The following is a 16,633-nucleotide window of genomic DNA, read 5'->3' on the forward strand; positions in this document are numbered from 1 at the left end:
TATCAAAACATAGTAGTGTGAATATCAATAAACTTTCCTTAATTGTATCTCTAATATTCCTCCAGTTGTTTGTGTGACAAACTTCTTTGTAATAGAGCAATAACACTCATATATTTCAATAATTGATGATCCAGGACTTGATAGCAGGGGGGAAAGAGAGCTCGGCCGTTAATGTTGAATGGGCATTTTCTGAACTCTTGAAACACCCACAAATCTTTGAAAAAGCAACGAAAGAGCTCGATAAGGTAATCGGGAAAGAGAGATGGGTTGAAGAAAAAGACATCCCTAACCTTCCATTCATCAATGCTATTATGAAAGAGACGATGAGGGTTCACCCCTCGTCACCAATGCTAGCACCACATTTCACCAGAGAGGATTCAGTCATTGATGGCTATGATATACCTGCTGGAACTCGGGTTCTCATCAATACGTGGACAATTGGAAGAGATCCAACTATTTGGGACACACCTGAGGAATTTCGTCCTGAGAGATTCATCGGTAGAGAGATCGACGTCAAAGGCCAGGATTTCGAGTTGTTGCCATTTGGCTCAGGGAGGAGGATGTGCCCAGGCTATACATTGGGGCTAAAAGTGATTCAATTAACGCTGGCGAATCTGTTACATGGGTTCAAATGGAAATTGCCGGACAAGATGACACCAGAGGAATTGAACATGGAGGAGATCTTTGGGCTCGCGATAATGAGGAAGATCCCGCTTGAGGCCATCGGTGAGCCTCGGCTTCCAGCTCATGTCTATGGAGTGTGATTTAGTAGTTAGTTGTGATTGTTATGTCTTATGGGAAGTGTTGTATAATTAAGTTTGCTACCCTAACGAGTTGGTTTCTATCAAGTAAATTTGCTTGTGGAGCTTGGTTGTTGAGATTTTCTTTTTGTCTGAATACAATTAAGGCCCTATTTGCTTTGAATTTTGAGAATTGATTTTGAGTTCAAAACTGATTATTGAACTCAAAATTACACGCAATTAAGTTCAATAATCAGTTTTGAATTCAAAATCCAAAACAAACGGGGGCCTAAGTGTTAAGGCAGGCCAAATGGTTTGGCCGGGGAGGGTAGTTCCTGATGAAAATGCCGGGTGCTTTTATTTACCCAAAAGGCTTCTTTACATGATCAGTAAAACCGCCTAAATGACACTGAGATCACCTCAAGCAAATGATTCTAGGCTGTTGAACTATTAAGTCTCCATTAAGCCTCATTTAGGCCCTGTTTATTCTCCGAGAAGGGAACCATGTTTATGAATATTTTGAACATATCCTATGTGACAAGGAAATTTTGGTTATTTTTGTAATATATGAGTATTTTTGTCATTTCCCATGGGATACAAGTATTTTTTTTATGAGACAAGGGTATTTTGGTTAATTTTCTATGGGGTAAAGATACTTACACCATAGGATGATCCAAACCGTCCATTAGATGGGCCACAGCCTAAATAGGTTGTGCCCCAAAAATCATTTCCATAGGTTGATCCTAACCCTCCGATAGATCGAGGGTTAGGATCAACCTATAGATATAATTTTGGGGACACAACCTATTTAAACTGTGGTTCATCTAATGGGCGGTTTGGATCATCCTATGGTGTGGGCCATACCCTACTTTGAATAAAGTGAATACAGTGAGGAGTGCCCTCATCAAAATACAGTAGTGCTAATAACATTTCCCTAAATCAAATCACCTTATGATAAATAAATGTAAGGGGCGAGACGAAATTAGTTCTCCCTTATTTTAGGTGTGTGGATATTTCCTAGCAAATCCCTCCAAACAATAGGTTTAAATAAACACTAGTAAGAAACCCAGGGAAAAATAATGAAATAGATGCTATTAAAAATGAGTAGTGATTTGGTTAAATTTAGATAATGAGAAGTGTGATGTGGCCTTCCTGGCAAGTGGCAACTAAGTTTGTCCCACCAAAACAATACAAACCAGGAAAATTAAGGTTTATCTTTGTATCTTTTAAAAGAAGAAAAAAAGATAGTAATAAAGAAAACCCAGAATGAAATCGTAGATGCTGACCGATTCATTCCTTATCCTTAGCCGAAAAGGCTTTGGAACATCTTTGTAATACTAACCACTGTAAAACATTGTAGCACAACCCTTGTTAGGGACTTCCATCACTTATGAATAAAATCATTTAACTTCATAAATCTTTTACACTATGATTCAACATTCTTCCGTCACTTATGCCTCTACTTGAACATCACATAAGCTATTATGGAAACCTCTATAGATCGGAGGGCTTGGATCATTGTATGGAAATGATTTTTGGGGAACAGCCTATTTACGCTGTGTTCCATCTTATGGACGGTTTGGATCATCCCAGGATGTGGTCTGTACGGTACTTTTTGAAAAATAAGAGACTATAAGGGCTTACACCATATAAAATCTCCACTCTTGTATTGGTCCACAATTTATTAACTACTTTTCTAACTAGTTGTTTAGATAGCATCTTTGAAATTGTAACAACTTCTAAACCTAATTAAAGGAAAGGAAAATGATATGGAGACAGTACTATCAATAGAGAGCCAACAATGAAAATGTGGCAAAACTACCCCTCCCATGACATGTGGCATGTGGGGATTTGTTCGGTTCCACACACGGTCTCCCTAGCAGAACTCTATAAATACCACCACCATGACAAAGCCCCCATAGATAAGCAATGATGGAGTCAGCTTCATGGACCTTATACTCAGTGGCCTTCCTAGCATCCCTCATTTTCTTGTTAAGCGCCTTTTCCGGCCACTTCCGGCGCCGGAAGCTAAACCTTCCTCCCGGACCCAAACCATGGCCCATCATAGGCAATCTCAACCTAATCGGATCTCTCCCACACAGGTCCATCCACCAACTCTCCCTCAAATACGGACCCATAATGAAACTCCAATTCGGATCCTTCCCCGTCGTCGTGGGCTCTTCCGTCGAGGCCGCCAAGCTATTCCTCAAAACCCATGACCTCACTTTCGCCTGTCGCCCCAAAGCTGCCGCCGGCAAGTACACCACCTATAACTACTCCAACATCGCTTGGGCTCCCTATGGGCCTTACTGGCGCCAAGCCCGCAAGATATGCCTCATGGAGCTCTTTTGCACTAGACGACTTGAATCCTACCAGTACATACGCGTAGAAGAGACTCACTCATTGATGTTCAGACTCTTTGTTGCTTCCCGAAAAGCCATCCTTGTCAAAGAACACCTCTCTACTGCTAGCCTCAACATTATAAGCCGCATGGTGTTGGGTAAAACGTACACGGACAAGTCCAAATCGAAGAATCAGGTCATTACGTCGGAGGAATTGAAGAAGATGCTAGACGAATGGTTCTTGCTGAACGGGGTGTTGAACATCGGAGACTCGATTCCATGGCTTGGTTTCTTGGATTTGCAAGGGTATGTGAAGAGGATGAAAGCGCTTAGCAAAAAATTCGATCGGTTTCTCGAGCAAGTGCTCGACGACCACAACGCCAAGAGGGAAGGGGTCAAGGATTTCATCCCCAAAGACATGGTCGACGTTCTGTTGCAGCTCGCTGACGACCCAAATCTCGATGTCAAGCTCAGTCGGAATGGTGTCAAGGCATTCACGCAGGTAAATATTCCTTTGCTAGAGTGTTCTACCATGGAATTATGATTAGGTCTATGGATGATGACATAGTGTGTACAATATAGATCTTAGTTCAATCTGAAAACGGACGGATTGTGCCACAATCAAGGTGTTAATGAACCGGGAAGATTCATTGAAGTTGTAGCGCACGAAGAATCCTCCCGGTTCATTAACTCCTTGATTGTGGAAAATGAATTATGAGAAGGATCATCCATTGGTTGATCTGATCTGATCTGATCTGTCAGTTTATGTGGTTGAACTAAGATCTATATACACCATATATCTTGTGTATACAAGGTTAAGAAAAAATGGTCAATAGGCAGTTCAATTGAATTCTAGGGCGGCGATCCTATTTGGTGGAAAATATTGGACTGATAGGCTTCGCAAAGGAGACTTACGTGTGGACATGCTCGTATTCATCATCTCGCCCTTGAAAATTGATCCGACAGCAAGACTTTTTCATACAAGCAGTATATACATTTGCCATTACATAAAAGACCTGTCCAAAAGGGAAATCCGTTCTAGGACTGTTCTCCTTTTACTAATGTAAAAGATCAAAATTGGCTAATAATTCAACACACTAGGCATCTAATACTGGCACTACCATGTTTTTATAATTGCACCAACTCACCTTGTCTTTTTTTTCCCTTAATTTCCTCCTATGAGCTTTTTTGGCAATTGTAATAACGTTTGGACAGCTGGTTAAATAGTAAAAGACGAGAGGTTTGTGCAACTATCAAAACATGGTGGTGTGAATATCAGTAACCTTTTCTTAACTGTACATCTAATCTTCCCCCACTTGTTTGTGTGACAAACTTCTCTGTAATAGTGCAATAACACTTGTATGTTTCAATGATTGATGATCCAGGATTTGATAGCAGGGGGAACAGAGAGCTCGGCCCTCACTGTTGAATGGGCATTATCTGAACTCTTGAAACAGCCGCATATCTTTGAAAAAGCAACAAAAGAGCTCGATAAGGTAATTGGGAAAGAGAGATGGGTTGAAGAAAAAGACATCCCTAACCTTCCATTCGTAGATGCTATTCTGAAAGAGACAATGAGGTTGCACCCCGTTGTACCAATGCTAGCGCCACACCTCGCTAGAGAGGATTCAGTCATAGATGGCTACGATATACCTGCGGGAACTCGTGTGTTCGTAAATGTATGGACAATTGGAAGGGATCCTACTATTTGGGATGCACCCGAGGAATTCCATCCTGAGAGGTTCATCGGGAAAGATATAGACGTCAAGGGCCAGGATTTTGAGTTGCTGCCATTTGGGTCAGGGAGGAGGATGTGTCCAGGCTATAGCTTGGGGCTAAAAGTGGTTCAATTAACGCTGGCTAATCTGTTGCATGGGTTCAAATGGAAATTGCAAGACAAGATTACACCGGAGGAATTGAACATGGAGGAGATCTTCGGGCTCTCGACAACTAGGAAGATCCCTCTCGAGGCTGTCATTGAGCCTCGGCTTCCAGCTCCTGTTTATCGAGTGTGATTACAAATCATATTTCAGATTTAGTACTTAATTATGGTTGATATGTCATATGCAATTCAAAGTGTTGAAGTTTGCTACCCTAACGAGTTGGTTTGTATCAAGTGAATTGATTTATGGAAATTGGTTGTTGAGATTTTCTCTCGTATTGATACAATCAAGGCCCTATTTGTTTTGGATTTTGAGAATTGCTTGAGTCCAGAACTGATTAAAAAAATTACACACAATTAAGTCCAATAATCAGTTTTGGACTAAAATCCCAAAACAAAACGAGCCCAAGAGTTAAGGCCGTCCAAATTGTTTGGTTGGGGAGGTTATTTCCTTATGAAAATGTCAAGCAAAGTGCTTTTATTGACCCAAAAGGCTTAATTTACTGTTGAGATAAGGGCAGCTAAATGACGCTACCCACCGAGGCGTTGGCTCTTCAGCATAAAGTCACGGGTTTGCTCTCTGTTGACGAGTGTTCGAATCCCGCCCCCGACTTACCTGATACACGTGGTGAGTGGGTCGTTGCGTGTATCCGTAGGGACTAGTCCTACTCCCGAAGGGGGTGGGGACATCCTACGTCATCCAAAAAAAAAAAGAAAAAAAAGCTAAATGACGCTGAGATCACCTTAAGCAAATGATTCTAGTACCTTATTAAGTCTCCATCAAGCCTCATTTGCGACCTGTTTATTTTTAGGAAAAATTACAAATGGAGAACACCAAAATACAAGAATTGCCAATGGGGGCCACTCTTTTGAAAAATTATAAATGGGGGTCGACAACAGAATTTGTGGGAAAACCTGACCAAAAGGCCACTATGGGTTATCAAGTCTAAAAGGGGGGTTATCTAGAGAGTCCTTATTGCTTGCTCTTGAAAAATAATAATCAAATCAAGCAACCTTCTTGTTATAGAACAGACATTCCATTCTTTGCTTCCCGTTAACAGGCCTAAATATGATTTAACAAGTCTAATCTAAACAGGGTTATCAAATCTCGCCCGGGGATATCAAGTTCTCAACAGGGTTATTGAGCATCACAAGGGGTTTTCAAGTCTAAACAGGCGTTATCAAGTCTATATGAACTTGATAATCCCTGTTTACGTACTTGATAACCCCTTTTTAGACTTGATAACCCCTTTTTAGACTTGATAACCCCGTTTTCGACCCCCCTTTATAATTTTTCAAAAGAGTGTCCCCCGTTGGCAATTCTCGTATTTTGGTGTCCCATGTTGGCAATTTTTCCTTTTTTTTTTTTTTAGAACCAATTGTGAGTCCAAAACTGATTATTGAAGTTAGAGTAGGGGCCCTGTTTATTATTTTTTATAAGATATAGCAATGGGAGGATATAGCAATGGATTTCATCACCAACCTACCAACTTCAAATGGGAAAACAACCATCTTCGTAGTGGTGGACCGTCTAACAAAATATGCCCACTTCATGGAATTAGCCCCAAACTATACTGCAGCCAAAGTTGCAGACACGTTTATATCCAATGTGGCCAAATTACACGGGATACCTCGTAGCATCGTCAGCGACCGTGACCCACTGTTTTTCAGCTCTTTCTGGAAAGAGTTGTTCCACACGACACTTTGCATGAGCAGTGCCTACCATCCTCAGACAGACGGCCAAACAGAAGTCCTGAACCGTTGCCTGGAACAATACCTACGAAGCTTCTACATGGATCATCCACGACAATGGACAAACTACCTCACTTGGGCGGAGTATTGGTACAACACCACACAACATTCAGCGATCGGTATGACGCCATTTGAGGCCGTATACGGCCGAGCACCACCAGCCATTCTAGACTACGTGCCATCAATTTCTGGGGAAAATGTAGTCGACAACGAATTACGCACAAGGGACGACATCCTCCGTCAACTCAAGCAAAACTTGGAACGTACCCAACATCGGATGAAGCAACAGGCCGAGCAGCAAAGAACCGACAAACAATTCTCCATCTAGGGCATGAGTATCTTACAATGCGCGGAAACAGACTCTCGGGTTTGGGCTTCGGTCAGATCTCGAAGGGAAAGCTGATGCCCTAATCTATTTCTTAGAAAGAAAGTGAATGAAAATGGAAAAAAACATGCTTAGTAAGATTGTAGATAGATAGATTAGAGTAATGTTATGGTAACAGAGTTGGGAACCGTGAGTGGAACTGAACAAATAGCCTCTTCACACGTTAGAAATCTTGTTGTTTTTTTAGCTACACCTCCCATGCCCTGTGGCATGTGGAAATTTGTTCGGTTCCAAGTTTCCAACTACTCTGTTAACAAATAGCATATTATAAAGACAAATAATGACAAAGCACTCAATAAATACCACTACCATGACAAAGCCCACACAGATAAGCAATAATGGAGTCAGCTTCATGGCCCTTGTACGCAGTGACCTTCCTAGCATCACTCATTTTCTTGTTAAATGCCTTTTCCGGTAACTTCCGTCGCCGGAAACTAAACCTTCCTCCCGGACCCAAAACATGGCCCATCATCGGCAATCTCAACCTAATTGGATCTCTCCCCCATAATGCAACTCCAGTTCGGATCCTTCCCTGTTGTAGTGGGCTCTTCCGTCCACGCCGCCAAACAATTCCTCAAAACCCATGATGTTACCTTCGCCTCCCGCCCCAAATTGGCCACTGGCAAGTACACCACCTACAATTACTCCAACATCGCATGGGCTCCCTATGGGCCCTACTGGCGCCAGGCCAGCAAGATATGCCTCATGGAGCTCTTTAGCCCAAGACGACTCGATTCCTATGAGTACATTCTCGTAGAAGAGACACGCTCGATGCTGTTTGGTCTCTTCGCTGCGTCCGGAAAAGCCATCCTTCGCAAAGACCGCCTCTCTACTGTTAACCTCAACATGGAATGGTGTTGGGAAAAAAGCACATGGACGGGTCCAAATCGGAGACCCAGATGGAAGAATTCAAGAAGATGATAGAGGAGTGGTTCTTGCTCAACGGTGTGTTGAACATTGGAGACTCGATTCCGTGGATTGGGTTCTTGGATTTGCAGGGGTACGTGAAGAGGATGAAAGCGCTTAGCAAAAAATTCGATGGGTTTCTCGAGCAAGTGCTCGACGAGCACAACGCCAAGAGGGAAGGGGTCAAGGATTTCATCCCCAAAGACATGGTCGACGTTCTGTTGCAGCTCGCTGACGACCCAAATCTCGATGTCAAGCTCAGTCGGAATGGTGTCAAGGCATTGACACAGGTAAATATTCCTTTGCTAGAGTATTCTAGTGTATCGCGCGCATATACACAGGTTGATCGGTGGACGATAAACAATCAACCATGGAATCAAGTAAAGGCCCACAGATGGTGCCTTGTGGTACCCATTTTGGACACATATATCAAATGAATGCTTTGGATCATCCAAACAGCGTGGGCCCACTGTGTTTTTTTAAAGGGAGGAGTAGATAAGTTTATCTAGGGGAGAGACTAGAGACACTTTCCTCTATATATATATATATATATATATGAGAAAACATTTCTAACACACTTGTGTAGGTAAGTTACCTGCACACTAGCTTAAAATACAGTGGGGGCCCACATTGTTTGGGTGATCCAAACCATTCATTTGAATGGTCCTCACATAGATAGGGTGTCCACAAAAAATCAGATCCATAAGATCATCCCAACCATTCAAACTATGGAGGCAAAAAATGGACTAATTTGTGAAGGTTTATACACGTCCATTTTACCTCCACAAATCGTAAGGTTGGGATGATCCTATGGATCTGATTTTTTGTGGACATCCTATCTCTGTGAGGACCATTCAAATGAATGGTTTGGATCACCCAAACAATGTGGGCCCCCACTGTATTTTAAGCTAGAGAGTTCCTACACATATGTGTAGAGAGTTCTCTACACACTAGCTTAAAATACAGTGGGGGCCCACATTGTTTGGGTGATCCAAGTCATCCATTTTAAAGACCCTCACATAGATAGGGTGTCTACAAATTATCAGATCTATAGGATCAGCCCAACCCTACGATTTGTGGAGGTAAAATGGATGTCTTTAAACCTTCACAAATTAGTCCATTTTTTGCCTCCACAGTTCGAATGGTTAGGATGATCCTATGGATCTGATTTTTTGTGGACACCGTATCTATGTGAGGGCCTTAAAAATGAATGGTTTGGATCACCCAAATAATGTGGCCCCCACTGTATTTTAAGCTAGTGTGTAGATAACTTATCTACACATATGTGTAGGAACCGTTTTCTCTCATATATATATATATATATATATATATATATATATATATATATATATATAAGAAAAGTGTTCCTGCGCAGCTACTCAGATAAGCTATCTGAGCAGCTGCTTCAAAAATTCATGTGGCCCCACATTTTTGGGGTGATCTAAGGCATTCAATCGGAGGGCCCTTCCAAGGATAGGGTGTGTATAAAAAATGAGCCCTTTAGGATCATCCTAACCCTGTCATTTGTGGAGGGAAAAAATAGTCAGAAAAAATGTCTGTCCATTTTCCCCTCCACCTTTGATTGGGTTAGGATGATCCTATAGGGCTGATTTTTTGTATACACCCTATCCATGGAAGGGCCTTTCAAATGAATGCTTTGGATCTTCCAAAAAATGTGGGCCACATGAGTTTTTGAAACAGCTGCTCAGATAAGCTATCTGAGCAGCTGTGCATGAACACTATTCTGTGTGTGTGTGTGTATATATATATACTAGTAAGAAACCCGTGCGATGCACGGGAGGAAAGAGAACACATAAACCCGAAAATACTGAAAGGAAAAGTTGAAAAACAAACACTGAAAGGGAATGTTGAAAAACTCAATAATTCCCATTTCATTCCAAAACATTTATAATCAAAATATGTATAATCCCATCGAACAGGTATTCCAATACATGAGTCCTTCAATTAAGTTCTATAAGAATGAATTCAATTAAGCAGCATCAGAATGAATTCAATTACATCAGTCTGAAATCACACCTAATTTTCTGTTTTCAATAGAATACATGACGTGAAACTATTTACTATTGCTAGTACGAACATGAACCCCTGTGCGTCCATGCAAGGAGTGAAATGATTTCCTTGCAAAATTAAGTCACATTCCCATAAATATTAGCATGCCAAAAGCATGGGAAATGAGTTGTACATAACAAACTAATGCACCTGGAAATTGTCTTGTATAAGAGCATGGTAATTTTATAAGAAACTACCAAGACATGGTATTTTAGAGAGAATAGCATAGAATAATGGCATGTAAACTGCTACACTCAATGTCTTTTTATAGCTACCACACTCAATGACTGAATCCCTCTTCAGTCAGAAAATCCAAAAAAAACACATAGCAGGATAATTAAGTCTTTTTATAGCTGCTTTTGGATAGCTAAATAGAAAGAGATATAGCTGCTTTTCCAATATAAACAGGGGTAAATAAAATAAAATCTTGAAATACCTTGAGGTCTCTGTAATAGTAAAAGTACTTAAAACAATCAGAACTTACAAACAATCAGCTTCTCCTCCCATCTACTCTTCTACTCCTTTGCAAGTGGTTGAACAAATCATGATCCGACTTTAGTTATCCTGCAGAACACCCAAACGAAACAAAAATAGAAAACAATCATATAACTATATAAGATATACATAGAAATAGAAGAAAAAGATAATATAAAAATAGAAGACAAAAAAGCATTTATTTGAAGCATTTCTATAAAAATAGAAATGGAAGAAAAAAAGGCAGATATACACAGATTGGCATAAACACGAATCGATCAGAAAAAAAAGGCAGGAAATGGAAGAAAATAAAAGGAATAAGAACCCTAGATGTTTCAAAACCCTAAAGATGCGCAAAGAAGATCAGAGAAAGGAAGGAAATGGAAGATAATAAAAGGAATAGAAGCTGTAAAGAGACGTCTTTTGGGGAGACCAATCGAAACCGAGAAAGAGATAGAGAAAATCTCGTGTGAAAATATAAAAAATCTCGGCCGGAGATTTTAGGCCTCTCACGTGCAAATCTCGTAAAACTCTGGCAGAAAGAAAACGTTTAGGTGGGGATACCAACTGAAATCTCGAGAGAGAAAGAGGGAGAAAATATCGAGAGAAAATCTCGAAAATATCAGGCAGAGGGGCTGGCTGACACGTAAGCCAAGTTTATTAAAAACGTAGAAAATATATGGTAAGACGAAAGGGGCTTGTCAGCCAAGTTTATTAAAAACGTAGAAAATATATGGTAAGACTAAAGGGGAGACTGACACGTAAGCATGAATGAACAGTAAAACAGGCAATCCTCCTTATTATATACTAGTAAAAAACACGTGCGATGCACGGGCCGACAAAGAACTGTGCGGACCACGTCATAGGTTGATCCAAACCGTCAATGTGATGGAACACAAGATAAATAGGTTGTGCCCCAAAAATCATTTCCATAGGCTGATCCTAGCCCTCCAATCTATAGATGTTTCCATAATTCCTCTTAAATAGGATGATAAGATCACCCTATAGATTTTTTATTAAAAAACCATAAAGGAGGGGGGTAAGATTGAAATTATATGGCTTTAATGGGTGCCTTTGTTAAAAGCATAAAGGAGGGGGTAGGATTGAAAATATGTGAGTTGAATGGGTGCATTTGTTAAAAAAAGTCAAAAAAAGTGATGTGTAATTCTCATATAATTTTCAAAAAAATCAAAAAATTCACTTCTTTTCCTCCCAGCTTATATATATACTAGTAAAAAATCCGTGCGATGCACGGGCCGACAAAGAACTGTACGGACCACGTCATAGGTTGATCCAAACCGTCCATGTGATGGAACACAACATAAATAGGTTGTGCCCCAAAAATCATTTCCATAGGCCGATCCTAGCCCTCCAATCTATAGATGTTTCCATAATTCCTCTTAAATCGGATGGTTAAGATCACCCTATAGATTTTTTATTAAAAAACCAACGGACCACGCCATAGGTTGATCCAAACCGTCCATGTGATGGAACACAACATAAATAGGTTGTGCCCCAAAAATCATTTCCATAGGCCGATCCTAGCCCTCCAATCTATAGATGTTTCCGTAATTCCTCTTATCTTAAATCGGATGGTCAAGATCACCCTATAGTTTTTTAATTAAAAAACCATAAAGGAGGGGGGTAAGATCGAAATTATATGGGTTTAATGGGTGCCTTTGTTAAAAGCATAAAGGAGGGGGTAGGATTGAAATTATATGATTTAATGGGTGCCTTTGTTAAAAGCATAAAGGGAGGGGGGTAGGATTGAAATTATATGAGTTGAATGGCTGCATTTGTTCAAAAAAGTCAAAAAATGTGACGTGTAATTCTCATGTGATTTTCAAAAAAATGGAAAAAACTCTCTTCTTTTCATCCCAGCTTATTGTATTAGAGAGTTCTCTACACACTAGCTTAAAATACATATGTGTAGAGAGAGAGAAAAAAAATGGTTCCTACACATATGTGTAGAGAGTTCTCTACACACTAGCTTAAAATACAGTGGGGGCCCATATTGTTTGGGTGATCCAAACCATCCATTTTAAAGGCCCTCACATAGATAGGGTGTCTACAAAAAATCTGATCCATAGGATCATCCCAACCATACGATTTGTGGAGGTAAAATGGATGTCTTTAAACCTTCACAAATTAGTCCATTTTTTGCCTCCACAGTTCGAATGGTTAGGATGATCCTATGGATCTTATTTTTTGTGGACATCCTATCTATGTGAGGGCCTTAAAAATGAATGGTTTGGATCACCCAAATAATGTGGCCCCCACTGTATTTTAAGCTAGTGTGTAGAGAACTTATTTACACATGTGTGTAAGAACTGTTTTCTCATATATATATATATATATATGAGAAAAGTGTAGCTACACATACGTGTAGCTAACTTAGCTACACCGACGCCTTAGAATACAGTGGACCCCACATTGTTTCGGTGTTGTAAACCATTCATTTGACGGGCCCTCACATAGAGGGTGTGCCCAAAAAATCAGCTCCATAGGATCATCCCAACCCTACGATTTGTTGAGGCAAAAATGGACGTGTAAAAACCTTCACAAATCTGTCCATTTTTTCCTCCATAGTTTGAACGGTTGGGATCATCCAATGGAGCTGATTTTTTGGGCACACCCTATTAATGTGAGGGCGTATCAAATGAATGGTTTGGATCACCCAAACAATGTGGGCCCACTGTATTTTAAGCCATCGGTGTAGCTAAGTTAGCTAGACGTATGTGTAGCTTCACTTAACACTCTCTCTCTCTCTCTCTCTCTCTCTCTCTCTCCATATATATATATATATATATATATATATATATATATATATATATATATATCCATGTTTGTCAAGTGGATGATCCCATCTTATTCTTAGATTTATGTTGGATTAAACCAATGAATTGGAGTGAGTCGTGTGTATTTTCCGTTGGGGATTTCTTGGAATAAATCGTCGAATCTTCCTTCGATTTCTTACGAGAGATATCCAGTCGATCAAAATGGAAGTTAAAGAGGGCCTTTATTCCCGTCGTGTCCGTTATATGGAAATTAGAGGCCATGGAGCTAACCATATTTTATACTATGATTATTTTTAGATCTGTATCGGAAAGAGTAGTTCGGAATTTAATATTCTGAAATCATCGTGAATATATAAATATATTCTAAATCCAACTCAAGCCGAGATTCTCACCAATCAATAGTTATGATTTGTGGTTATTGACCAACCAAAATGAAAGAAGCTTCACTCCTTTGTTGATGTGACATTCCTTTGAAAATTTAACCATTGACTCAAAGTATTTTGGTCATTTAACTTCCTAGTTTTAATTTCCAAAAGGGAGATCCTTTCTAGAAGTGTTCTCCTTTTACTAATATTTCTTAGGAAAAAGATCATGCAATCATATTGGCCATCTTTCAACACACTATGCATCTGAATTTTGGCATTCTAATTCTTCAGTTTTTCCTTAAGGCTGATGTTATTGGCCTATTGGGCCTACGATGTTTTGATAATTGCAAAAACTCACCTTGTCTTTTTTTCCTTTAATCGCTATCAAAGAATTTCTTTTGGCAATTGTAATAATGTTCGGCTTGTTAAATAGTAAAAGACAAGGTTAGTTAGTTCAATTATCAAAACATAGTAGTGTGAATATCAATAAACTTTCCTTAATTGTATCTCTAATATTCCTCCACTTGTTTGTGTGACAAACTTCTTTGTAATAGAGCAATAACACTCATATATTTCAATAATTGATGATCCAGGACTTGATAGCAAGGGGGACAGAGAGCTCGGCCGTTAATGTTGAATGGGCATTTTCTGAACTCTTGAAACACCCACAAATCTTTGAAAAAGCAACGAAAGAGCTCGATATGGTAATCGGGAAAGAGAGATGGGTTGAAGAAAAAGACATCCCTAACCTTCCATTCATCAATGCTATTATGAAAGAGACGATGAGGGTTCACCCCTCGTCACCAATGCTAGCACCACATTTCACCAGAGAGGATTCAGTCATCGATGGCTATGATATACCTGCTGGAACTCGGGTTCTCATCAATACATGGACAATTGGAAGAGATCCAACTATTTGGGAGGCACCTGAGGAATTTCGTCCTGAGAGATTCATCGGTAGAGAGATCGACGTCAAGGGCCAGGATTTCGAGTTGTTGCCATTTGGCTCAGGGAAGAGGATGTGCCCAGGCTATACATTGGGGCTAAAAGTGATTCAATTAACGCTGGCGAATCTGTTACATGGGTTCAAATGGAAATTGCCGGACAAGATGACACCAGAGGAATTGAACATGGAGGAGATCTTTGGGCTCGCGATAACGAGGAAGATCCCGCTTGAGGCCATCGGTGAGCCTCGGCTTCCATCTCATGTCTATGGAGTGTGATTTAGTAGTTAGTTGTGATTGTTATGTCTTATGTGAAGTGTTGTATAATTAAGTTTGCTACCCTAACGAGTTGGTTTCTATCTAGTAAATTTGCTTGTGGAGCTTGGTTGTTGAGATTTTCTTTTTGTCTGAATACAATTAAGGCCCTATTTGCTTTGAATTTTGAGAATTGATTTTGAGTTCAAAACTGATTATTGAACTCAAAATTACACGCAATTAAGTTCAATAATCAGTTTTGAATTCAAAATCCAAAACAAACGGGGGCCTAGGTGTTAAGGCAGGCCAAATGGTTTGGCCGGGTAGGGTAGTTCCTGATGAAAATGCCGGGTGCTTTTATTTACCCAAAAGGCTTCTTTACATGATCAGTAAAACCGCCTAAATGACACTGAGATCACCTCAAGCAAATGATTCTAGGCTGTTGAACTATTAAGTCTCCATTAAGCCTCATTTAGGCCCTGTTTATTCTCGGAGAAGGGAACCATGTTTATGAATATTTTGAACATATCCTATGTGACAAGGAAATTTTGGTTATTTTTGTAATATATGAGTATTTTTGTCATTTCCCATGGGATACAAGTATTTTTTTTATGAGACAAGGGTATTTTGGTTAATTTTCTATGGGGTAAAGGTACTTACACCATAGGATGATCCAAACCGTCCATTAGATGGGCTACAGCCTAAATAGGTTGTGCCCCAAAAATCATTTCCATAGGTTGATCCTAACCCTCCGATCTGAACAATAAAGGTAAGGGGCGAGATGAAATTAGTTCTCCCTTATTTTAGCTGTGTGGATATTTCCTAGCAAATCCCTCCAAACAATAGGTTTAAATAAACACTCGTAAGAAACCCAGTGCGATGGACCGGGGAAAAATAATGAAATAAATGCTATTAAAAATGAGTAGTGATTTGGTTAAATTTAGATAATGACAAGTGTGATGTGGCCTTCCTGGCAAGTGGCAACTAAGTTGGTCCCACCAAAACAATACAAACCAGGAAAATTAAGGTTTATCTTTGTATCTTTTAAAAGAAGAAAAAAAGATAGTAATAAAGAAAACCCAGAATGAAATCGTAGATGCTGACCGATTCATTCCTTATCCTTACCCGAAAAGGCTTTGGAACACCTTTGTAATACTAACCACTGTAAAACAATGTAGCACAACCCTTGTTAGGGACTTCCATCACTTATGAATAAAATCATTTAACTTCGTAAATCTTTTACACTATGATTCAACATTCTTCCGTCACTTATGCCTCTACTTGAACATCACATAAGCTATTATGGAAACCTCTATAGATCGGAGGGCTAGGATCATTGTATGGAAATGATTTTTGGGGAACAGCCTATTTACGCTGTGTTCCATCTTATGGACGGTTTGGATCATCCCAAGATGTGGTCTGTACGGTACTTTTTGAAAAATAAGAGAGCTTACACCATATAAAATCTCCACTTTTGCATTGGTCCACAATTTATTAACTACTTTTCTAACTAGTTGTTTAGATAGCATCTTTGAAATTGTAACAACTTCTAAACCTAATTAAAGGAAAGGAAAATGATATGGAGACAGTACTATCAATAGAGAGCCAACAATGAAAATGTGGCAAAACTACCCCTCCCGTGACATGTGGCATGTGGGGGATTTGTTCGGTTCCACACACGGTCTCCCTAGCAGAACTCTATAAATACCACTACCATGAC

At 39.8% G+C, this 16,633-nt stretch overlaps 2 protein-coding genes and 1 pseudogene across 3 annotated transcripts; all 3 read left to right on the forward strand.

Annotated features, from left to right (window-relative positions):
- The first annotated feature begins 125 nt into the window (after nucleotides 1-125).
- On the forward strand, nucleotides 126-764 carry LOC143863449 (trimethyltridecatetraene synthase-like). Its single transcript, XM_077374112.1, has one exon. It carries the CDS (start codon nucleotides 126-128, stop codon nucleotides 762-764), a length of 639 nt encoding a protein of 212 aa, XP_077230227.1.
- A 1,888-nt stretch (nucleotides 765-2,652) lies between these two features.
- Nucleotides 2,653-5,230, forward strand: LOC143863726 (trimethyltridecatetraene synthase-like). The gene is made up of 2 exons (XM_077374484.1): nucleotides 2,653-3,584; nucleotides 4,468-5,230. Exons 1-2 carry the CDS (start codon nucleotides 2,670-2,672, stop codon nucleotides 5,095-5,097), a joined length of 1,545 nt encoding a protein of 514 aa, XP_077230599.1. The 5' UTR covers nucleotides 2,653-2,669; the 3' UTR covers nucleotides 5,098-5,230.
- A 2,195-nt stretch (nucleotides 5,231-7,425) lies between these two features.
- On the forward strand, nucleotides 7,426-15,051 carry LOC143863718 (trimethyltridecatetraene synthase-like; annotated as a pseudogene). The gene is made up of 2 exons (XR_013240952.1): nucleotides 7,426-8,297; nucleotides 14,308-15,051. The product of XR_013240952.1 is annotated as a trimethyltridecatetraene synthase-like (transcript).
- Nucleotides 15,052-16,633: the final 1,582 nt, after the last annotated feature.

Source organism: Tasmannia lanceolata, unplaced genomic scaffold, assembly GCF_043159265.1.
Source record: "Tasmannia lanceolata isolate RefF3 unplaced genomic scaffold, GAP_Taslan_0.1 ptg000044l, whole genome shotgun sequence".
Lineage (NCBI taxonomy): Eukaryota > Viridiplantae > Streptophyta > Magnoliopsida > Canellales > Winteraceae > Tasmannia > Tasmannia lanceolata.

Coding starts and splice junctions, on each gene's coding strand:
- LOC143863449 (XM_077374112.1), top strand. CDS start 126: ATGATCCAGGACTTGATAGCAGGGGGGAAAGAGAGCTCGGCCGTTAAT.
- LOC143863726 (XM_077374484.1), top strand. CDS start 2,670: ATGATGGAGTCAGCTTCATGGACCTTATACTCAGTGGCCTTCCTAGCA. Junction 3,585..4,467: donor GTGTCAAGGCATTCACGCAG/GTAAATATTCCT, acceptor TTGATGATCCAG/GATTTGATAGCAGGGGGAAC.